The sequence below is a fragment of the Sarcophilus harrisii genome, chromosome 4 (genome assembly GCF_902635505.1).
Source record: "Sarcophilus harrisii chromosome 4, mSarHar1.11, whole genome shotgun sequence".
In the NCBI taxonomy this organism is placed as follows: domain Eukaryota; kingdom Metazoa; phylum Chordata; class Mammalia; order Dasyuromorphia; family Dasyuridae; genus Sarcophilus; species Sarcophilus harrisii.
The window spans coordinates 56,022,033-56,047,825 of NC_045429.1; the positions used below are offsets into that span (position 1 = coordinate 56,022,033).

General features: G+C 37.2%; 1 protein-coding gene across 2 annotated transcripts in view; it reads left to right on the top strand.

Annotated features, from left to right (window-relative positions):
• The first annotated feature begins 5,522 nt into the window (after positions 1-5,522).
• SFT2D2 (SFT2 domain containing 2) overlaps positions 5,523-25,793 on the top strand; it is a 35,112-nt gene continuing 14,841 nt past the window's right edge. The window contains exons 1-3 of one of the 2 annotated variants that reach the window (XM_031936847.1): positions 5,523-5,829; positions 17,937-18,023; positions 18,240-18,325. In XM_031936847.1, coding sequence (XP_031792707.1) covers positions 5,635-5,829; positions 17,937-18,023; positions 18,240-18,325 — 368 coding nt within the window. In that variant the 5' untranslated portion in view covers positions 5,523-5,634. The remainder of the gene's footprint in view (positions 5,830-17,936; positions 18,024-18,239; positions 18,326-25,793) is intronic. The other variant, XM_031936848.1, reaches the window with a different exon arrangement.

Genomic DNA, 25,793 nt, shown 5'->3' on the forward strand with positions numbered 1-25,793 from the left:
CCTCCAAGAAAAATATGAATTGGTCTCAGGCCATGGAAGAACATTGAAAATCAAGTAAGAGAGATAGAGGAAAAATTAGGGAAAGAATTGAGAGTGGTGCAAAAGGAAATGCAAAAAGCTAATGAAGAGAATAATGCCTTAAAAAAGCAAAATTGGTCAATTGGGACAGGAAGTACAAAAGCTCACTGAGGAAAATTATTCCTTAAAAAATAGAATTGAGCAAATGGAAGCTAATGACTTTATGAAAAATCAAGATATAATAAAGCCAAAAAATGAAAAAAAAAATAGAAAAAATGTGAAATATTTCATTGGAAAAAAATAATTGAACTGTAAAATAGATCCAGGAGAGATAAGAGATAATTGAAAAATTATTAGTTTACTTGAAAGTCATGATAAAAAAAAAAAGTCTGGACATCATCTTTCTTTTTTTGAAACACAGCTATTGAAATTTATTTATTTATTTATGTAGGTATATATGTTTTATTATTATTATAGCTTTCAAGAAATTATCAAGGTAAACTTCTGACATTCTAGAATCAGAGAGTAAAATAGAAATTGAAAGAATTCATCAGTCATCTCCTGAAAGAGACTCCAAAATGAAAATTCCCAGGAATATTATAGCCAAATTCCAGAAATCCCAGGTCAAAGAGAAAATATTGCAAGCATCCACAAAGAAACAATTCAAACAATTTCAAAATCCCTGTGGAGGCACAGTCAGGATAACACAAGATTTAGCATCTTTAATAGTAAAGGACTGGAAGACTTGGAATATGATATTCTGGAGAGCAATGTACCTGTCTTAACAACCAAAAATCGCCTAGCAAAACTGAGTATAATACCTCAGAGGAAAAGTTGGTCATTCAGTGAAAGAGGATTTTCAAGCATTCATGATAAAATGGACAATGTAGATTATGGTATGCATATAGGATATATTGAATATGTCCCAGTATGAAAAAATATATATTTGGGGCTATTTTAAAAGGGCAATTTTAAAATAATATTCAGCTGTTATTAAAATTTAATTTCAGTCAAGTTTTATTTTCTTTGATCTGATGAAAGAAAATTAGTCTTTATGAATGAATTGTCAGAAAATTTTATCTTAAAACAAATTCTCTGGATGTATACATTAATGAACAATGCTGTGCACACTTATGGTCACTAAGAATCATCTTTGCTTTAGGTTAGCCTTATTTCCTCACTGACAAAGTTACTTGACTGGCAACATAGCATAGTGGATAGAAAGTTAGAGTTGGAGCCCAAAACATATGAGTTGAAGTTCTTCCTCTGACACTAGTTTTTAATAATCTATAGACATATATACACACCCACACATATGTGCAGAAAAAGATAATTAAAAATAAGAGGTTGGGACAAATAGGTGGCACAGTGGATAGTGCCCAAACCCACTTAAAATCCACACACTTACTATGTGATCTTGTGCAAGTCACTTAACTCTGCCTCATTTCCTCATCTGTAAAATGAGCTACAGAAGGAAATAGCAAACCATTCCAGTGTCTTTGCAAAAAAACAAAAACAAAAACCAAAAACTCCAAAAAGAATCATTAAGAGGTAGACATGACTAAACGACTGAACAACAACAAACATGATTTAATGTTCAACAATTCTCTAAGATTTACCTAGTAAGAAATAAACAGGTTTTAATCTAAGTTAAGTAAACATTGAGAAAAATCATTGATCCTCAACTTGTTGACATACAGAATGGTAAATCAAGGGGATGATGTAGACATCATTTATGTTCTTCCTTCTATGGCAGCATATTATTTTTGGCACAATTTTCTCTTTAAGATGTTTAAATGTTTTTTGAATGAATGATGAATCATTGTGATGGGCTTCCTCCTTCACAAGCTTTGGGGTCCCGGTCTGCCTTTTCCATTGCCAATTCTGAAATGGCCATTTTCAGCCTTGGAGGCAGTGTTGTGTGTTTCAGAAACTGGGAGGTGCAGTCTTGAATTTGAGGAAGATTGGATGAAGGAGTCAGAGAGGTGATCATTAATAAAGGGAGTAACTCAATCCCTCTTCTGACTTGCAGAACCCATGGATCTGAAGGAACTTGTTTGTTCAGTGCAGAGTTGAGATGAAATGTAAAAGACTTATTCACCAGTCTCTCAAATTGCATCATATTTTGAATATTGACTTTTCAGTAGAGTACAAAAGTAATCAAATAATTATTACTGCTTCATGGGCTGGGAACCATTATTGACTATTCTATGAAAGTTAGAGTGATTTGATTTAAAGGCTAGCTTCATTTGAAACACAATAAACTGGTCCACAGAATCATTAGACTCCTTTAAAAAAAAAGTATTTTAAAAGCCTGTTTTTTTTTCTTTCAGAATTATATTTTAAGAGAATCATAAATGAAAACTGCATAGGGAAAAAAGTAAATTGACATGCATACTGTCATAATAATTCCTCCATGGCCCTCTAGGTATTGATAGGAAACTATATTTTTGAACCTCCTGAATAACAAAGCCGACCTTGCCCTTGGCCACGGGGTCAACTAGAACCAAAATAATAAGGAAAGATGAATTCACAATGGTGGAAAAATAGGAAAGAGATACCGTTTGAGGCTTTGGACATACTAAACATAATAAGAATATATTACTGGACTGATTCATAGTCCACAGGATGAGAGTTACTAAGTTCAAATACCTAGATATCAAATGCAAGGTGACATTGATAGGTGGTCTAAGACTGCTTTGAAGGACCCAATCCTGGACTTTATGTGAAATGATCTTTAGAAGCTCTCTGTGTGATGGTAGCCTAGCAAGGCCCCTTCTCTAGAATTCTGGGGTTTGCATCCCATTTGCTAAGGCTTGTCTGAGCCCTAACAAAAAGTATGAGATCTTCTGGGCATCCCTGGGACCATATTTTTTTTTTTCATTCTTAATCTTTTTTTTTTTTATTTTAATAGCTTTTTATTTACAAGTTATATGCATGGGTAATTTTACAGCATTGACAATTGCCAAACCTTTTGTTCCAATTTTTCCCCTCCTTCCTCCCACTGTCTCCTCTAGATGGCAGGATGACCAATACATGTTAAATATATTAGAGGATAAATTAAATACAAAATAAGTATACATGTCCAAACCATTATTTTGCTGTACAAAAAGAATCGGACTCCGAAATATTGACAGCCTGTGAAGGAAATCAAAAATGCAGGAGGGCAAAAATATAGGAATTGGGAATTCGATGTAATGGTTCTTAGTCATCTCCCAGAGTTCTTTTGCTGCGTGTAGCTGGTTCAGTTCATTACTGCTCCATTAGAACTGATTTGGTTCATCTCATTGTTGAAGATGGCCACGTCCATCAATACTGATCATCATATAGTATTGTTGTTGAAGTATATAAGGATTTCCTGGTCCTGCTCATTTCAGTCAGCATCAGTTCCTGTAAGTCTCTCCAGGTCTTTCTGAAATCATCCTGCGGGTCATTTCTTACAGAACAATAACATTCCATAACATTCATATACCACAATTTATTCAGCCATTCTCCAGTTGATGGGCATCTACTCAGTTTCCAGTTTCTGGCCACTACAAAGAGGGCTGCCCTGGGACCCTATTCAACATTATAAAAATCACTACTCAGCAAAATATTACTTTTACACTTAGCAGCTAGTTGGCACAGTAGATTGAGAACCAAATCTGGAGTAAGGAAGACCCAAGTTCAAATGGGAACTCAGACACTTACTGGCTATGTAGCCAAGTCACTCTACCTTTTTGCCTCAGTTTCCTCATCTGTAAAATGAGCTGGAGTAGGAAATGACAAACTACTCTAATATGTTTGCCAAGAAAACCCCGAAAGATGGCACAAAGAGCCTCATTCAACTGAATGATATTTTAGTTATTACCTTAAAACAAAACAAAACAAAACAGCACAAACACTCCTTGTTGTGTACATGATTGTTCTGCTTTCCTATCTTTCCTCTCTTCTTCCACTCCAGACCCTACTCATATTAATTTAGTCAGGACCCTTCCAATTACTGCCTCATTAGAAAACCTTCAACATTAACTTTTCCCCTTTTCTATCCTTTAGGACATTTTGGACAATTGATTGTTTTTCACATATCTACTGAATATAAATTGCCCTATATTGTTCTCTAATCATTTAATATATATTCATCGATTCCCCACAAGAGTGTGTGCTGTTTTCAGACAGGGATCTCAGCATATACTTCTCACTCCACTTAAAACAGTTTTGTGTAGACTCAGAACAATACTTTTGAATTGAACTGACCAAAACAACAGCTTGCGGACATAATTTACAATATAGAAATTGTCTGTGTGACCCTAATAATTAGTCAGTTACGCAGCACTAGAATTATAAATACGTCCTAATGGCATACCACTTAGGCAACAAGGATCAATAGGTGGTTGTCACTGTTTTTCTAAGGCCGGCTGGACTTTTAGGGAAGAAAGCTTTGGGAGTGAAAATTAAAGGATTTATGGAGTGGCCTTCTCCAATAAACCCTGATTTGCTTCCTTAGCTTCCTTCTTCCTTCCTGTTTCATTGATTGTTTACATCTGAAGCTAATATAACTTCTTCCAAACTGAATCTTAATCATTGCTCACAGATATTAAGTAACCAATGCATTAGATGAAGACAAAAGTGGCAATTTTTCATTATACAGAGGACACAAAATTGGAAGGGCAGCTAACAGACTGAATGGCAATGCTTGGGACATAGTAAGCGCTTAATAATTACTTTTTATTCACCCATTCAAATTTATTAACAGAAATTTGGCCCCCGCAGTTCTTGACACTATTACTAAGCAGTTTTCAGAGTTCAGTGGGCTGTGTATCCCATACTTGGCAAAAATCATGAATCTATTTCAAGATTATGATCTGGGTTATAGTTGTCTTCGCATCATTCTCAGAACAACCCACAACATTTTTCATAGTGGTTTCCTTAAAACAAATCTGTGAGGTGGGTATAGGGAGGAGAAAGTAGCTCAGGGGGGATTAAGTAAGTCCCTACCACGCAATTAACTGGGATCCTATTTAAGTAATTTAAAAAACCCCGGATTTAGGGGTGGAAGGACATAGTCCGACCCTCTGTTTATGGAGTAGAGAGCCCTAAGGAAAGCCCTTGCCCGGGGTCACAGGTGGCAGAGACCAGTTACCAGCCCCAGGGCCTCCAAACAGACCCAAGGCTGCTTCCTCAGAGGCAGTCTTTCTGCCCAAATAGATGGGTTCGGCGCGGGAAAGACCCCAAGGAGCGCAGCCAGGATTTGGAGATTTGGGTCAGTTTTGCAAAAAAAAGGAACATGGAATCTTCCTTGCGCGGGCACCGCTTCCTCGCCTCCCCCGCAGTTAGGCGATCCACAGCCCCGAGCCTGGGGAAGCGGGGATTGAGCGGGAGGAAGACTCCTGGGCCGCAACGAGGACTCCAGGCTGGGGTGGAAGAAGGGAAGGGAAGGGAAGGGAAGGGAAGGGGAAGGAAGGAAGGGGAAGGGAAGGGAAGGGAAGGAAGGAAGGGAAGGGAAGGGAGGGCAGCCCACAGGCCGTTCGGAGCAGAGCATGCCGGGCGTTGTAGTTTCTAAGAGTCACGCCACAGGTGGCTGTTGAGCAGCGCGGGGGTGGGGGCGGGGCCGGGCGGCGCTGGGCCGGACGGTATATGGCTGGGAGGACCCGGCGGTCTGGTCGGGTTTCTGGGCCAAGAGAGATACATTGTTGCAGTAGTGACGGGAAGCCTGGGAGCGTCCAGGGTTTGCTCTGCACGGAGCTTTGCGTGGCGTCGAGGCCCGGGATGGACAAGCTGAAGAAGGTGCTGAGCGGCCAGGACGCGGAGGACCGGGGCGGACTGGCCGAGGTGAGTCGGCGGCGCGAGGCTCGGCCCGAGCCGGCCCGGGAGGTTGGAAGGTTCCTGGGCGCGGGGCGTGCTCCTCCTCCCCACCCACCGGATCCTCCCTCTCCCTCTCCCCTCCTCCTCAGCCTCTCCCTCTCCCCTCCTCCCTCAGCCTCTCCCTCTCCCCTCCCCTCAGCCTCTCCCTCTCCCCCTCCCCTCAGCCTCTCCCTCTCCCCCTCCCCCTCAGCCTCTCCCTCTCCCCCTCCCCCTCAGCCTCTCCCTCTCCCCTCCCCTCAGCCTCTCCCTCTCCCCCTCCCCTCAGCCTCTCCCTCTCCCCCTCCCCCTCAGCCTCTCCCTCTCCCCTCCTCCTCAGCCTCTCCCTCTCCCTTACCTCCCCCTCCTCTCCTCCCCTTCCTTCTCTTGGGCCAAGTCGGGAGGCTGCGGCTTCTCGGGTTTCTCGCAGGTATCCGAGCGACTTGGTTCTGGCCCGTGTTGGTGACAAGTGGGGAAGGAAGAGAGACAAAGGAGGGGAGGACAGCTCTTACCTCCACTCGTTTTCCTTCCCGAGGCACGGAGTCACTTTTCTAAGCTGAAATACTGGGGGACCCCTAGAAAAAGAAATAAACATCGTGTTCTCTCTCTCTCTCTCTCTCTTTCTCTTTCTCTCTCTTTAACACACTCTTCTCTCTCTACCTCTTCTCTCTCTTTCTCTTTAACACACTCTTCTCTCTCTCTCTCTCTCTCTCTCTCTCTCTCTCTCTCTCACACACACACACACACACACACACACACACACACACACACACCCCGAAAGCACTCGAGAACAAGCAAAGGGGAAATGGAATAGGAACTTAAAAAAAAAAAACAAGTCTCCGAGTCGGGGGCCGCACACTCCAAGCTACTTCCCCCCGGCTGTGACAGGCCCGGAGCTAGCTCCGTGCCAGTCGGGCGGCAGAAGTCTGGTGTGGGGTAGGAGCGACCTCGGAGGGTCTGTAATTCCTGGAATATTCACCCGTTCGGCTGTTTGCATCGGGAATAATGACATTACTGTAGCTGTCTCCATGGTGTGTCTGTATTATTTGTTGCTGTGTCTCAAATTCGGGCAAATTTAATTCTCTGATATGTTTCACTGCAATCTAATCAGCATGTGAAGAGTTACTAATGCCCTAAATATCTCATCCTTAACCTTAATATAATCTTGGAAAGCTCGAGGAGAAGTTTTAGAAGTGGAAGGGATCTATGAGATTATTCTTTCTATTTTTGTAGATGCTTTTTACACTTAGAATCTTAGATTCAAAGTTGGAAAGAAACTTTGGAGGTCAACTAGTGTATCTTCCCACCCATTTTTGGAATCTCTTCTATGGAATTCATCCTCCCTACTTTCCTTCCACTCCTTGTGATTTCATCTGTGTAAGGAGCTCTAGGCAAGAAAAGCCTAAGTAACTTGGCCAGCATCTCTCTTCTCACTGTCGATATGAATCAGAGGCAGGACCCAGACAGTTTTGGTCCTGAGGCCCTTTGGTCCTTCTGGTAAGGTCCTGGTATCCAGGTGGGCATTAGGAGAAAGGAAGCTCTGATGGGAGCTTCAGTACTCCCTGATGCAAGCAGGGAAGGGCACTGATAAAGATAGTCTCAGCCTTAATTGGGCCTCTTTTTCTTAAGCTGCTTTTTTTGTTCAAGTGGACTTTGGATTACTGTCCCAATCCAAGTGGACGTCCCTAGTAACTTTCATTTTTACTATATCGATCAGAAAGCCAAGTTATGCTGTCAAATCTTGGAGTTTATATTCCCCCTATAAAGGATTTGCCTGTAATTTGCCTGTATGGTAGATCCTCCATCCCTCCTTTTTTTAGGGCTAACCTACCAGGGGGTACTTTTGCCTCAGGGTGTCTTTCTCCTTGTTTTAGCCAACTTCTATAAGAATTTAGTCCATCAGTCAGCAGTATACTCCCTGTTATAGTTAACTTCTCTACCAATTTAGCCTAACAGTAGAATACTCCCACCTCATGGTTATCTTCTTCCTAGTTACTGCTAGGGAATTTGTCTTACTCTATATTAATTTATAAAATCCCTTTCCTCTCTAAGAGCCCTTATGGATTTAGTCCTCTTAGTAGTGTAATAAAATCTTTACCCCTTGATTTAGAGGATGTCTAAGCCTACAAATTCTTCTGAGATGACTCTGGACACTGGTCCATAACCTCAATATACTTTTGGGGTCTCACCCTATGCCTTATCATTTTGGTGACCTGATACAATTCATCTTAATGTTACTTAAATAATTCCATTCAGTTGGTGTTTATGACTCTTGTTAGTGTTTGTCACATGAGTTTTTATGTTGAACCAGAATTTGCCTCCTTGTCATTTACATTCATCAGTTCTGTTTTCTAGAATAATGTGGAACACATCCATTCTCTCCTGCTGGTGACTGCCTTTCCTATATTTCAGTATAGTCATCTGTCATCTTTATCATAGCTTTTCTTCCTATCAGGATGCTCCCTTAAAGCCAGATCTGTGGTTGCCACATTTGTAGTTTTGTTTTGTCAATCCATAGTGGTGCCTTTTTAGACTCTCTTAAAATTTTGTAGCTTTCTGCTTTGAATATTTACTACCATAAATGAGGGAAATGGTATATAGTTAAGAAGTAACAACTTTTTTCTTGTCTCAACCTTCTTCCCCTTCCAAAAAACCCGGCACTTTTCATTGTATATTGCAACATATTGCAATAGGAAAAAAAGTCTAGAGCCTGCAAGTCAGGAAAGATCTGGATTTGAATCCTACTGACCTTATTGATTGTGTGACCATGAGCATGTTATTTCTCTTAACCTTAGGTTCCTCATCTGTAAAATGAGTATGATAATATCAGTAGCACTTGATCTCAGGATTATTATGAATCTCAAATGAGATAATGTATGTAAAATATGATAGAAATATCAATTGTTTTTTTTTAAATTGTTTCTTATTTTCATGGGACCCTTCTTTTTTCCTTCCCCCCTAAAATTAAGACTGTCTTGTCATTTAAAAAAATTAATAATTTTTACAAACATTTGTTAACTCTTTCCCACTGCTCCTCATCTGAATAGTTTAAAAAAAAAAAAAAGAAAAGAAAGAGAAGAAAAACCCTTATTATAAATATGAATAGTCCATCAAAACTAATTCCTGACTGGCCACACCCCCAAAATAGGTTTCATTCTGCATTTCAAGTCTGTCGCCTTTCTTGAAAGAAGGAGATGGCATGTTTTATCTTTAATTCTCTGTATTCATGGTTTATCAGTGTATTAATGAAAGTTCTCAAGCCTTTCCAAGTTGTTTTGCTTTATAATATTGCCGAAGTAGTATAAATTATCCTAATTCTTCTCTGTGTAACAACAGTTCATGAGGTCTTTCAAGTTTCCTTTGAAACTCTTCATCTCATTGTTTCTTATGGTATGTTAAGAACATTTCATTCAACTATTGTAATATTAATTGTCCAAGATCTTTGAGGCAATCAATTGAATATTGAGGCAGTGAGGAAAGTGGTTCAAATCTTGCTTCCGATACAACCGTCTGATACAACTTAAACAGGTAACTCGGCCTCTCTAAATCTCTTATCTATAAAATGAGGGAGTTGTATTCAATGGCCTCTATGGAACTCCCTTCCAGTTCAAGCCAGATCCTACAATCTTGTTTTTGTGATGTTATCCAATTTGTATTCTCTTTGTAGCAGATTAAGAGCTCCAGCTTTCCTCTGCTGATTTTGAAATCTCGCACCCAAATTCACATAGGTAAAGACACAAAGTTGCTGGCTTTTGATCCTTGAGATAATTGCATGATGTTAATACTTGAAGGTTTTTAAAACACTTTCCTTATTTTGTCCTGTTCGCTTTTCATGACTGCATGAGATGTGGAAGTAGTATCCCCTCCCCCATTTTACAGATTAGAAAACTGAGGGGCATGTAGATTGTGGCTGTGATCAAAAAAAGTAAACAAAGGTGAAAATATTATGCTTTGATCCACATTCAGTCTCCATAGTTCTCTCTCTGGATGCAGATGGCACTTTCCATCTCAAGTCTATTGAAACTGTCTTGAATCAACTCATTACTGAGAAGAGCCGAGTCCATCACAATTAATTGTCACATAATCTTGCTGTTATAGTATATAATGTTCTCACGGTTCTGCTTACTTTATTCAGCATTGGTTTATAACATGAAATTTCTATCACAAATCAAGTAACTTAATTTTAGGTTTACTTTAGCTGAAGATACAAAGATGTAACTTACGATACTGTAAGCTCCAGTACTTATTTGACATAAACTTAAAAAAAAAAATACACACACACATATCTATATGAACCTAAGAAATATCAGCAAATGAGCATTTTAATATGTGGAACTTCATATGAAATGGAACATGTCATTTTGAAATATATATATATTAAAATTAGTAGGATATTACCAAAATTTGACCCCTTTAAAATTTCCTTCATCTCTTTTATATATTGTTTCATGTTTCACTGGCACTCTACTTTTTTAAAAATCTTCAGTATTTATTGAGCCAATTAAAAAAGCATTTTTGTGTATATCAAAACATTGTTACCACTTTCCCTTTTCAGAAAGTGACATGCTATTTTGGAAGAGATGTCTTGGTATGAATACTGACCTTAAATAATTTGTTTTTGAGAAGTGTTTCACAACTGGCTAGTTTCATTTTAAGTAGGGTTATGTTTTGTTTGTTTGGGGGTTTGTTAGCTCACCTTTAAAAATGTTGCTCCTTCCTTTTACAGTTTCTCAGATTTTTCAAAATTCAGACACTACAAATGTTAAAAGGAAGGGAGGCTGAGACTGATAGGAGTCAGATGACTTCATGTTGTAGTGAGAGAGCCTTGAACCAAAGATTCAGAGTTCTGAGTTCTGGAACTACATATGTTAGTAAACTATTTGATCTTGGCTGAGAAAGTTTATATCTCTAGGTTTTAGTTTCTTCATCTGTATGATAGATAATTGGATTAAATGTTATTTGAATTAACTCCAAGCTTTGACTCTGAAAAATAACTTTTCCAGCTCCAAATTTTGATTCTATAAAATGTCATTGCATATTTTTTCATTCTGCAAGCAAAATAACGGGAAATGTGATTCTCACCCCACCCCATTCTTTGTTTCCTGTTCTGAATTTAATTTTTTTTAAATAGTAGAAATAAGTTTTCTAAATTAGATGTTAGGTAGTTACAATTCCTGGAAATGAAAAATCCCAGCTCATCTTATGATGATTATTTCAATATTTTTTTCACCCTAATGATATGGGTTTAAATTTTGTTTTTTAAAAGTTGTCTTTAAAATAATATTTATAGTAACTAGCATATATATACACATATATGTGTGCCATATATATGTGTACATATATCATTTTAAGATTACAAAGTGCTTTTACAAGTGTTATTTATTTGATTCTTACAACAACCTAATAGTGTTGTTATTCCCATTTTGCAGATGAAGAAGATGAGGTAATGAGAGGTTAAGGCACTTATCCAGGGTCACAGAACCAGTAAGTGACTCAAATAGATTTCAAACTCAATTCCTAATTCTAAGTCTAACTCTTTACCCACCATATTGCCTATATGAGCATGCAAAAATGAGCTCTTATAAATCCTTAAGAAAGAGAAGGTGACCACTCAATGAAATAAATATTGCAGATTAAGTTAGTACGCTGATCTTGTGCCATCAAGCATAAAATAGGTGCCACTTGTCTTGGGTGATTTTTTCTTCTTGTCTTTCTATAAATCATCTAAGGAAGGTAAGGAAAATGGCTGGCTTCAAGATTGCAGAATACTTTATTGACATTGTCTAATCTGATCTGTATAACAATTGTAGGAGCTAAGAACTTTGGTATTCCAAACAAAACAATTTGGAATTCTCATTCTAGATGAGGAGACTGAGATTCAGAGTAAGTGACTTGCCTAAGGTCACACAGTATGGGTCTGAGGTGAAACTAGAACTAGGATCTTCCTAATTTCAAGTTATTACTCTATCCACTATGAGATAACATGTAAAGTTCCTTATAAACCTTAAAATGTTACATAAATATTTATATTATTTATTATTGTTATTGATATTATTTTTATGTCAGTAGGTCTCTAAGTGTTGTTGGAAGGCTCCTGGGAGGGGGTGTTCCCAAGTTCCTTTCCTGGAGTCCAGGAGGTCAAAACCATTTTCATAATAATGTTATGGTCTTAGTTGCCTATTAAAAACTCACTTTTCTGACTACGTATCTGTATGGGACTGAGTTTTCTTCACATAGTGCATCCAAAACAACTAGGGTTTTCCTAATTTCAAGTTTACTCCTCAGTCCACTATGAGATAACCTATAAAGTTTCTTTATATTGACACAGATTGAATGTAGAAGGAGATAAGAGAACTCAGCTGTATTTAAAATTTTTTATCAGTTTTGACTTTTAGTATGGCAAATATTGATATCACCCACATAAACAAAAACTCTTTGGGGTCCATAGTAATTTTTAAGAATGTAAAAGGATCTTGAAATTAAGGAGTTTTAGGCTTGTTGCTTTAAAATTCATCTGATATCCTGTAGTTTTTTTTTTTTTTTTTTTGTCTTTCAGTCATGTCTGACTCTTCGTGACCCTATTTGGGGTTTTCTTGGCAAAGACACTGCCCTGGCTTGCCATTTTCTTCTCCAGCTCATTTTACAGATAAGGAAACTGAGGCAAATTGGGTTAAGTGACTTGCTCAGTCATACAGCTAGTACATTTCTAAGGTCAGATTTGAGCATGGGAAGGTAAGTCTTCCTGACTCCAGGGCTGGTGCTCTATTCATTGTGTCATCTAGCTGCCCACTTGTAGAGGTAGCACTCTTGTTCTTTTAAGAGTCTATCGATAACTGTGCAACATTGGGGAATGTCCATCTGTTGTTACCTTTTATCCATGATTGAGCAGTCTTCACTTCCTTTTCTATTTATACATGTTCTTTAAAATGTCATCATCAGCAATAGTTCACACAACATACTTATTCATATTCACTAGATGTCTCTTCATTGTCTCTTAGGTCACCGGCTGTGAAATTGCAATTAAAAATTTAAAATTAATCAAATTTTCAATAATATTTTATTTCCTAGATATATGTAAAGATAGTTCTTAGCATTTGTTTAAAAAAAAATTTTTTTTTTTTACAGCTTCTTATTTTCAAAACATGCATGGATAGTTTTTCAACATTCACCCTTGCAAAATCTTGTGTTCCAAATTTCTCTCCTTTCCCCCCACCCCCTCCCCTAGATGGCAAGTAATCCAATATATGTTAAATATGTTAAAAATGTTAAATCCAATATATGTATACATTTCTATACAATTATCATTTAGCATTTGTTTTTATAAGGTACTATGTTCCAAATTTTCTCCCTCCCTTCTTTACCTTCTCCCTTGCCAAGATAGAAAGTAAATCTGATATAAGTTAAATACGTGCAATTGTTTTAAACATTTATATATCTATGTTGTGCAAAAAAAAAATCAAACTAAAAGGGAAAAATGTGAGAAAAAAAACAAACAAAAAGTGAAAATGCCATGCTTCAATCCATATTCAGCCTCCATTGCTTTCTCTCTGGATGCAGGTGACATTTTTTTCATAAGTCTATTGGAAAGCAATTAAATTTTTAAAAAATGTATTAAGGTGATTCAGGCCATTTCCAATAGGCTTGTGATGTAGTGAGCCATCTGCATCCAAAGAGAGGTCTGTGGGGACTGAATGTGGATCACAACATAATATTCTCACCTTTTTCATTGTTGTTTGTTTGCTTGTTTTTTCTTTCTTATTTTTTCCCCATTTTAATCTGATTTTCTTGTGCAGCATGATAAATGGGGAAATATGTTTAGAAGAAGTGCAAATGTTTAGCCTATATTGGATTACTTGTTGTTTAGGGGATGGGGGAAGTGGGCATTAATTATAATCCAAAATACAAATTTAAAGGTTTACAAATGAATGTCAGACTTTTGATTCCAAGGAATTTCTTTCAAAAAATTTCACTTCATTTTCATTCAAAAGGTTCTGAAAACAAGGAAAATATCCCTTTCAAACAAGAGTTCTGTATTTTTTCCTTGCTTCCTAGTTGTCTGCATTTTTTTTTTTTTTTTTTGTCCCAACAATTCTTAGCTTTCCTTTCCTTTGAGCAGTAACTCATTATTTCCTCCCTGTGTCCCAAAGTGTAAAGGGATCTTTTGTATACAAATACCAGTTTGCAAAGCTGTGATTAGATTGCAAGTAAATGCTTAGCCAAGTTTCAACTGTTCCACTTTTCAAGAAAGTGTATTAGCAAATATGCTCTATCTGGCCTTGCCAGGGATTCCAGCTATTTGAAATAAATTCAGTCTTCAGCAAGTTTAAGTTTTTTGTGAGAAATGTTTGTAGCTTTATGTGGAGATGGGTGTAGTTGTTCAGTCATGTCCAAGTCTTCATGGCATCATTTGGGGTTTTCTTGGCAAAAGGTGTTTTGCCATTTCCTTCTTCACCTCATTGTACAGATGAGGAAACTGAGGTAAAAAGAGCCCAAGCTCATACTGTTACCAAGTGTCTGAGGCCAGATTTAGACTTAAGAAAGTGAGTATTCTAGTTTCCAAGTCCAGCATTCTGTGCACTGGACTGCCCTAAGTGGACCTGAGTGCAAATTCCAGTCCATAATCTCTGCTACTGAGCACTAAGAGCTGAGGCTGGTGGACAGCTGAGCTTGGAAGTTCTCAGCTACAGCAGGTCTAAAGCTGCCTGAGTGTCTACACTAAGCTTAGCACCGATGCCGTGAGCCACTGTGGTCAAATAGGCTTCCTAAAGCAGGTCAAATAGGGCCCAGGTTGGAAAAGGAGCAGGTGAAAGCTTTTCCATCCATTTGAAGTGAAGTCAGCCTTGTGTGTTCATGTTTAAGAGGCTGCTATAGTCTGACTCGCCTTGCTGAAGAAACTGAATGTAGAGATAGTTTTTTAAATTAGCCTTGTAAGTGAGGGAGGGCTGTACAAAATCACCTGCCTCAGTTTCTCCTCTGGAGTTGTAAGGGACGAGTGCTTCCAGGCTAGCTGACATAGGGAGACCCAATATCCCTCCAAAAAGGTCCTTTGGTTTCACGGGGTTTATATGGAAACATATAGCAGCTTGTGCCTGCAGGTCACTATATATGAAATATCATTTCACAGGGCTTGGGTACATGTATTCCCCTGTCTTTTTTGAGGGAGGAAGGTAGGAGTGTGAAAAGGAATAATGTTCATTAAAAAATGAGATTCTTAGAAGAACCCAAATATCACTTACCTGTTTGTAAGCGACAAATCTTTTCAATTCAGGGTTAATTGTTAAAGACAAAAGCCCTTTCAGTAACAGTACTTGGGACGATGAACAAGATCCTGTCTAAACTGTGACTTTGTATTTGGTTTGTTTATTTTATAGTCTTAGCATCAGTGAGGTGAAAATAAGACACCAGAAGTCCTGGTTTAAATTTCTCATCATCAGGAGCTCCTTAAATTTCTTAAATTTTGCTTCACTAATAATTTAATGATTTGATTTGCAAAAAGGACCCACAGATCTCAGTAATAAACAAATGTGAGTAGGAATATTGATATGAAAGTATCCTTAGAGAGCATTTAGTCCATTTCTCCTGTTTAACAGATGAGGAAGTCCTGTATGTCTTTGCCAAGGTCCCATAATTAAAAAATATAGTTAGAACTTGAATGCAGATCCAGATTCCAAATAAAATGCACCCTCATTTTATTCCAACATGCAGTCCAGTGTTTCTTTCCACCTGGATAAGGTAAGTTCAGCTGTGTAGTTCTTGTTGTTTGTCTTTCCTCTTGAAAAGAATCATGAGGTCAGGGAGGTGATACCATAATATGAAGGTGAATTGGATTTAAGTGAGGGAGGACTGGGCAAAATCACCTGCCTCACTTGCTCCTCTGGAGCACAAGTGGCCAGAAATAGATCTGAATGACTAGAAGTGTGCCTGAATGCTTTTTTTAAGATGAGGTCTTTAATGGGTCTCAGTTTGACTGAGGGAGTGCCCATTCAGATTTGAGGCAAACAATAGCTTTTTTTTTTTTTTTTTTTTTTTTTTTTTTTTTTTCAGACTCTATGTTCATGGCCTGGTCCAAAAAAAAAAAAAAAAAAAAAATCCAATCTGAGACAGGGAGACCCACTGGCCAAAATAGAAACAATTGAGATTTTCATTCACTGAGTCAATCCTGGCCCAAATAATGATCAAGTGGGGCTTGGCCTGGGAACTGTTGTTGGCCAGTCTGAGTTGGCTCAGTCTGTGAGCTGCCCCACTGAGGACCCAACTGAACTGGTCCATTGGCAACACTGCTTCTCCTTCCTTCCTTCTGGAAGGAGTGTGATGAATGACTGGTTTCTCATGTCATTCTTCTCTAGGTCGGGTGGGGAAGAAGGTTAGTCAGAAGTAGCCCAACCTGATTGTCTCAGGCAAAAATCACGTTAATGATTAGTGTCAGCTCATGTTTAAGAGCTGCCGGTCTGACTCGGCATTGCCCAAGAAACTTGTGAATGAGAGATGGTTTTTAACAGCCTTGGAAGGTCAGACTTGCTGTCCATGAATGTCTTCTTTGTCCTTTCCTGTCGTGGGATATCTGTTTGCATGGAATCTTGGCTTGCGTTCTGTTGCAGTGCAATGAGCCCTTTTCTGGGTGTGTGGGAGTGTGCGAGTGATGGAGTGCGGAGGAGGGCTTATAAGTAAGATGCTGCCTTTTAGCCAGATACCTCCCTCCCCTGTGAAGAGTAAGCCCTGTGGCATTGTTTTCCACAGCTGGGGCTCCCTAGACTCCCCTCCTTCCAGGTCCTCATTCAGCCAGAGGATCGGAGGGAAGGGCTGGTGTTTTACAAGAAGGGACTGTTGCCAACTTTGATCATCAATCAATAAACATTTATTAAACACCTCCTGTGTGCCAGGTACTGTGCTAAGCACTAGAATTCCAAAAAGAGGCAAAAGACCTTGTCTGTGCTTCAGAAATCTGCCACCTTCATGAACAGAAACTCTGCAAAACAGATGCCCATGAGGCTGATGGGGAGCAGCAGCTTAAGCTTCCCATTAGCCATAGTTTGTATCTAGCTCAGAATGGTGGTGGTGGCCAGTTTGGTTTGGTCAGGAAGCTGTGGAAAACAGGAAGTGGTTTGTTAACGCTGTTGGATGCTTTGCCTGAGATTTCTTTTGAAACTGGGGTACAATGGGTACCACCTTGTGTTCTTCCCTTTTGCCCTATCCCCTCTCCTTCGACTCCCTGTACTATAGGGAGTACAAAAGTTGGTAAAGACCCAGGAGGAACAAGTATGGTAATTAATTAACCAGATCTCTTGTAGTCTTGGCTGTCTCAGCTACTTTCAGTGCTCTGTTGACTGCCTCGATTCTGTAGTATGGTTGTTTTTGTAGACATGAAGCTTCAAGCTCACATATCATCACTGAAGTCTGTTCTTTGCTGACCCCTTTACTGAATGCTTTAGGCTAAAGTGATTTTTTTAAACATGTCAGCAACTTTTATAGAGGAAGAAATGTTTCTTTAATCATCCTGTAGGCATCTTTTGTTCTGTAATGAAAAGATCTGGTCACTGGGATGTCTGAACTTACTTTCCTCTTTTTTTATGCACATTTCCTCTCTAGGGATTGGGGGAGAAAGGAGCTTAGTTTTAGTAAAGACTGTTTTTACTCCCTTAGCCCCTTTCCCTGTTTACTGTTTCCTACGGAGGGGACTTCCTATATATGGAATCAAAAGCCTTCTCTCTTACTCTGAAAGTCCACTTCCAACCACCCTTCTCCTCGTCTCTGAGAAGTCCTCCTCAATTTCTCCTCCTCCTTCCATGAAAGAAAACTCCTCCTAAATTTGTCTGTATCTCTCCTATCACATTCCACTGTGTAATATACTTATTTTGTGTATGTATCTTATTTTGTGTATGTATCTCTTCTATTGGACTGTAAGTACTTTTTAGGGCAGAAATTATGGTAAGTTCCTAGGGTGCCTTGGATATAATAAGCGATTTAGTAAATGTTTGAATTGAATTAGTTTTGCTCAATATAGTCTTATCTCATGTTATTTCTTTGCTACTTCCACCTCCTTACTTGAGAATTTCATTATACGTATTCTCTGTATAATTGGTATATTTTTTAAATTTCAGATTATTGAAACACCATCATTAAGCTGGGGCACAAGAATCAAAGGCTTTGCTGCTTGTTTTGCCATAGGGATTGTTTTCTCATTGATGGTAAGATTGCCCCTTTGTGGTATCTAGTAAAATTCTACTAATACAGATTTTTTTAAAAAGAGAGAAATTTTATTAATAGTGGCCTTGGAGGAAGGTAATCTAATAGTTCTGACTTGTTAATTGAAATATATGAAAAATAGTTTACTTCTCCACGATCCTTGGTCACTTTGTCTCCTTAAGAATACTCATCACTTTGCTTTTCTGTTGTTCTTCTAGGGTACTTTTCTTCTGTGGGTACCTCGGAAAGGACTTGTCCTTTTTGCAGCATTTTATACCTTGGGGAACATTGCATCACTTGGGAGGTAACAGGCTTCTTTATCTAATCTGGCTATTTCCTGAATGAGAAACCGGGGCTTAGTTGTGCTAGAAGTGGGGGAGAATTTTCAACCAGAAATTTTGCATTTTTAAGGATCTGGGGAATGCAGAGTAATACTTTAAGGAATCATGATTTTTATTGGTAAGGATATACCTTTACTGATACAGATGGCAATCTCTTCACCCATACCTTAAAAGACAATTTCTTCATTCCTGTGGCCAAATAAATGAGGAACCTGATAGTTTCCTGGTTATGAGCTTCTTTACATTGAGTTGGTCTAGTTCTCGGTGACAGACATGTCGTCTCTAATTGGGGTCATATTTAAAACTTTTCCACTTGATGTGATTCTCTGGAGCTTCTGTTCCATATGTCCAGGGTCACACAGCTAGTAAAGTGTCAGAGGCCAGATTTGAACTAAGGAAGATGAGTTTCCTTGACTCTAGGCCTGGCACTCTATCCACTTAGCTGCTTTGTTTTTGTATTTAAAAAAAAATTATTTGTATTTGTTTGTATTTACTTGCATGCTTTTAACACTTAAGAGTAATAATAGCTGTAAAGTGCTTAGCACAGTGTAGGTGCTTAACACATAGGAGGTGCTTAACAAATGCTTGTTCCTTTCTTCTACCTTTATATAATGTCTTAAGATTTCCCAAGTACTTTACCATTCCATCTCGTTTGATCTTTGCAGAAATTCTGTCCAGTGAATGCTATTATCTCCATTTGCCAGGTGAGGAAACGGGCTGAGAAAGGTCAGGTGCTTTGCTGATGCATACAGCTAGTAAATATCCAAGGGTTGTTTCAAATTTAGGTTTTCTTGGCTCCATGTCCATTGTTCCCACTACCTAGCCACCTCTAAAAGATGTGCATACAGATTATTCTGCTGCATGGTTTTCTAGTTCCTTTTTAGGTGGATAGAATTTGAATCGGGTTACCAAAATAGATCAAGAAAGTATTTTAGAGTCCTTTAATCAACAGAGCTGAGGAAGCAAGAGATCTTGTCCCAAGATCCTGTGGCCAATAGTGGGGCTAAGAATCCTGGGTTTCTGATTGCTAATCTGGTGCTCTCTTTTAGGTAGTACTTTGTTTCTTTCTTCGTATCTATTTTACAGATGAAGAAACTGAGGCATCAAGAAGTTAAGTATAGATTTGTAGAATCCCAGAATTGGAAGGGATCAGCCTAAATCTTCATAACACTATTCTCACAAATGTCCCTTCAATCTCCACTTGAATACCTTCAGTAACAGAGAACCCACCAGCTCTCCAAAAGCCTGTTCCGATTTTGAATAGACTTTCTACTATGCTATATGCTTGTTTCTTTTCATTATTTCATCTGACAGCTTGATAAGTATTCCATGTGTGCTTTTATTCAAGTTACTGATGAAATGATAACTCAATGTGGGCTAAGTACAGATCTCTGGGATGTTCCACTGGACACATTCTGTTAAATTGACATCAATTCATCAATGACTGACTACACTACTTCATATACAAAAAGCTCTGCAAAATTCCAGATGAACTATATAGTGTTTCCCCAATTTAACAAGTTGAGCAAACTTGTCAAAAGAGGAAACAAAATTAGTTTGACATGACCTATTCTTGATGAAGTCATGCTTATTCTTTATAAATCCCCACTTCCTCTTCTTGGTGTTTACTGTGTTTGATCCGTTCCAGAATTTACCCAGAAATAAGTCACTGGTCTTTTTTTTTTTTTTTTTTTTTTTTTAATAAAGACAATATTTGCTCTTTTCCTGCCCTGCAGTACATTTTAGGGTGCCCATTATCTTAAAAAAAATTTTTTTTTGAAATTAAAACTATTAGAAAATTTTAAATTTGATTTTATTTGTTTTTTACATCATAAGAATTTCCCCCAGTACTCTCCTTGTCCCCCTCCTAGAGAGCTATCACATATAAAAAAATAGCATTTTTTAAAAAATGAAAAAAGAAGAAAATCGGCATAAACAATCAATAGATTGGGGGGGGGGAATTTGAAAACATGTGAGACCTGCAATACCTGTGAATTCTTCATCCTCAAGAGTTGAGTTGAGAGTGTCCTCTAAGACATTAGAGGACATGAGTTTTCATTCATTATGCTCATTGGCTCAGCAATCCCATTTCTGTATAAGAGGATGCAGTGTATTGGGGCCAGGTAACTTAAATTCATCAAGAACTGCTAATGCCCTCATTATTTTCTTGGCTATTATCTTTTAGTCATTTTTGCTATGTTTCAGAATAACTAAAAATTGAGTGTCACTGCCTTCTTTCTTTTGTATTGTTATTATTTCATCCATCCCAAATAGTAATCATAATCAATTTAAGTATATTTGGACTTATTTCTGTCTTCTATATATACCTTTTTTAAAAATTTGAAATTGTTTGATAAGTTACCTCTGTATCCACATTGGTTTCTTCCTACAGATTTGCCTTTTTCTTCCTCGTCAGAATTGTTTCTTGTATCTTCAGGCTTTTGTTCTTGAGTCTACCCTCTATCCTGTGCTGACTTCTACTGTAGAAGTGGGATCCATTGTAGGATATGGGATCCTCCTTATCCTTCTGATCTCTTTGAAACCTGCTTTGAATCCAGGATGCATGTTAGACTTTATCTGGCTCTCGCAAGCTCTGGGAAGAAATAGTCAGGAAATAATTATATTTGGCTGATCCCTCCACATAATAAAATGATCATTAGTACAAAAAAAGTTTTCTGCTATTTTTGGTAGAGATTTCCAGCAAAAGGCTACATAATTAAAGCTCCCCATCACAACTGTATTATGTATCAGATTTATGAAATGTTTCCTGAACTCATCTATTTTATTTTTCTGTCCAAGGGGTTTCTAGTGTATCTGCATAGTAAAAATCACTTATTTCTTTCTACCTTGATTGTCACCCAAATTCTTCCCCAGCTTGCTTTTCCTTATTGATCCCTAATTTCCTTACCTTAATATATCTTTTTAATTTTTAATGTTTAATATTAATTTATTTATCTTGTATCTTTTCAAGAAGATATAACCCATCCAGAGCCATAGTCCAATCATGTATTTCATCTACAAAGTTTGTCATTCTTAGGAGTTAGTTACTTCCTTATATTAAAACTTATTCCCATCAATTCTAGTTCTGCCCCCACCCAAATCAAGAAACACAAGTCTAATCTCTCTTCTATTTGATGGCTCTTCAGATACTTGAAGACAGTTATGTTTCCATTAAAGGCCTTTTTGCTTCAGACTAATTGTCTCCAATTGTTTCACTTCTTCTTTTAATGATATGCTTCTTTCCTCCTTACCATTCTGGTACCATTCTGTTTCTTTATACATGTCCCAGCAAGCCTTTGTGATTGTTCAAATGTGAGACTTAGAATGGGAACACAGTGTTGGAGATGTAGTTTGACCGGGGCAGAATACAAAGGGACTCTCCATCCTTGTTCTGGACAATGTGCCTCTCATTGGATGCCAGAGAGTCATTGTCAAATCACCTTATTGTTTCACATCGAGCTGGCAGCCCACCGAAACACCAGATTTATATCACATGGTCCATTTTCTTCTCTGTCTTGTGCCAATACATAGAACTACTTGTACCCACAAAGAGACTTTACATTTCTCCCTGTTGAATTTAATTTCAATAGATTCAGCCTAGTATTTTTGTCTCTTGAGGCTTTTTTGCATTTTGATTCTTTCATCTACTATATATTGTTCATCTCAGACTGACACCTGCTTATTAGATAAGAATGCCTTTTATACTTTTATCCAAGCCATTGAAAAAATATTAAGAACCAAGAAACTAAGGCAGCATGTCATAGTAAATAGGGTACTGGGTGAGGTGTGAGGAAGACCTGGGTCCAAGTCCCAGATTAGATAGCTTTTAGTAATTGTGTAAGTAACTTAATAACTCTGTGGCTCAGTTTCTTTATATATAAAATGAGATTTGGGGGATGGTGTTTATGGCCTTTAAGTTCACTACTGACTCTAAATCTATTGTCCTATTGCATTATTGGGTCATTCCATTAGAGACTTTCCAACCTTTTAATTTGCTTTTAATTTGTACTTTTTGGTTCTAATCATTCAGCTAGTTTCGAATCCATTTAATTATGCTTTTATCTAGTTCAGCCCTCTCCATTTTGTCGTGAGAACAGCATGAAATGGTTTTAGATACCTTGTTGTAGTCTAGCTGTATTATGTCTTTGGCACATGCCCAAATGGAATTCGCCCTGTCATTAAGGGAGATAAGGTTAGTTTAGTCTTAATGAAGCCATGTCTCTTCTCAGGAATCATTACTATTTTCCTTTCTATATAATCATCAACAATCCATTTAATAACACATTCTAGAATTTTGCCAGAAGTTGAAGTGAAGTTCACTGTAGTTCACCTATCATTTACAAATTTTGCTTTCTGCCCTTTTTGAAAATAAGGACAGTAATTGCCTATTTCAGTCCTACAGCCTTTTTTTTCCCATTATTATTCAAAGGTCATTGACTGTAATCACCTTTTGCAGTTCTTTTCAACTCTCACAAGCTCTGGAAAGAAATAGTCAGGAAATAATTATATTTAGCTGATCCCTCCACATTTTAAAAAATAAAATGTTTATTAAGACAAAAAAAGTTGTTTTCTGTTCTGCTTTTGGTAGAGAATTCCAGAAAAAGGCTGGAATACAGTTCAGTGAAGATCACTAGGAGCTCTTATATCCTCACTTAACTAGGATTAAGTACCCTGTTGACCATTTTTGGAGCTACCTTTCTCAGTCCAAACAGTAGCATTTTTTTTTGCTAGGAAAAAAATAGAAACAAAATAAAAGCTCTTTATCTTCTTCCTTATATCCATATATTATGTTTATCTTGTCATCTTATATTCATTCCATTCATTTAGGCAAACAGTCTATAAACCCTTCTGTGATTTACCTTTTGCTCCATAGCTTAATTTCAAACAACAACATCTCTTTTTTGTTATTCTACATCTACATCTATGTTGCTGTTTCTACAACTGTGTAGATCTCTATAGAGGATGAAAAGAATAAATTTATCATTATGACAAATGATTGTCTATGGTAATTTAACATCATTGCATCTATTTCTCTATTTGTAAAATGGGATTAACTCTAATATAACCTATCTCAGTGGATTTTCTGAGGAACTCCAAAATGCTATATGAATCTGAGTTGTAGTTATTAATAATATATTTTTCCTCCCCAAATTACTTATATCTATTTTTTTTTTCTGTGAACACATTGGATTTCTCTAATAGAATATAATCATTTTGATTCTTGAATACAAAGATAATTTTCTTTTTGTTTTTGTGACACAGAGCATATAATGTCTTATACATATTACATAAAAAACTTGAATTGTATTGAACTGAATTATTGTAGTTATTACGTGGGAAGCATTGTGCTTTCTTATTGTATGTAAAGAGTGATTGGATTATTTAAAAATGTATTACTTGCTCTGGTAATATCTTCCCATCTTCTCTGGTTCTAAACTTAGTATTTGTAGGATTATTGACAAGTTATTTAATTTTTTTAAGCTTCAGTTTCCTCATTTGTAAAATAAGAATAATAGTGCATGAGAGAATTTAAACTAGCAACAACAATATGGGAAAATGGTCCAAATCACTAATAATTAGAGAAATACAACTTAAAGCAAATATTTTGAGTATCTGCCTCACACCCATTGAATTGCTTAAATTGACAAAACCAGAAAATGCCTGAAGCTGGGGATGTGAATTGTGTTTCTAGTGATCCATTCTTCGGATTTTACCTGACAAGGAATCAAAGAAAGAGAAAAAGAATCCATATTTACAAAAAATATGACAGCAGCTCTTTTTGGCTTGGCAAAGAATTAGAAACCAAGGAGTTCTCCATCAACTGCAAATACTTGCAAAAGTTTTAGCATATAAATGTAATGAAACACTATCATTCTATATGAAAAATAATCAAGAGGGGTACAGTTTCAGAGACTCCTGGGGAGAACTGATACAAAGTGAAATGAGCAGAACCAGGAAAACAATTTGGACTTGATACTGATCAGTGCAGTTACCAAATACAATTCCAGAGGACCCTTGATGAAACAGGTTACTTACCTCCTGATATACAGACTCGGGGTGCAAACTGAGACATGTAATTTTTTGGATATGGCCAGTGTGGGAATTATTTTACATAACTATGCATATTTGTTACAAGGGTTTTGTTTTACTTTCTTTTCCAATGGGGGATGAGGTAGGAGAGAGGCAGATTTTTATTCATTGAAAGGAGATTTTATACATATAAATATGTAAATTTGAAAAAATTGTGAGACAATTATAAAGTACCACATTACCTACATATAGTAAACACTATACAAATATTATCATTCATAAACTAAAAGTCCTTTAGAGATATTGACTTATTTTTTTCTATTTTTTAACTAAGTCTTCTGTATTGGTCAGTCACACATGTGCACAGATATATACACACACACACACACACACACACACACACATCCACACACATCTATTGTTTACTGATGGTCTTCTGTGTTGGTGTCACACATAGACACATGTTTATGTATGGCATTTACTACAAATTAGATAAGCACAAAACAACTAAAGCAGCATTCTTTCTGTGGAACTTTGTGCAATTAGTCACCTAAGATGAAAATGCTGATAAATATTTCTAGAATAATAGCTATTTATATAAGAAGGAAATATGTGTATATAAATATAAATAAAATGTACAAATATATAATATGAATATGTATGCAATGAGAACATATTACATGTATTCCTTTGACATCACAACTTTTCCCATTGAGTTTTGAGATATTAAATAGAATTCTTTAGGGATTTTGAAGAAGGCATAGATGACATGACACAGAAAATGTTTAGAAACTCAGAAATACATAAAATATATGTATGGTATTGTATAATATTAACATTTTATCTTCTAATAGCATAATAATTTGGATGACATCTGTTATGAAATGAGAGCCAAAAATTTTTAATGTACATTTTCCAGATCACGGTGGGTGCCACGACCTTAACTCTTGTGATGTGGAAGGAATAGCTGCATTATTGTTATTTATTATTATTATCATCTTCATCTAAACTGTAATATGTATGTATTTGATCTAAATTCCAGAAGACCTGGTCAAATTCCAAGGTAACATTTCTCTCATTGTTACCTAGGGAAAAAATAAAATAAATCATTATCTGTAATAATGATTTTGTTGTTGAGTTTTTTTTCAATCCTGTCTGACTCTGTGACCATATTTAGAATTTTTTTTGGCAAAGATATTGAAGCAGTTTGCTGTTTTCTTCTACAGCTCATTTTACAGAGGAGGAAACTGAGGCAAACAGGGTTAAGTGATGTGCCCAGGGTCACACAGTTGGTATTTGGGTATTTAGTTGTATTATGGCGTTGATAATTGTTACCTGTATGATCGTGGGCCAATCACTTAAATTCTGAGTTTCACTTATCTATAAAATCAGATATCTGGA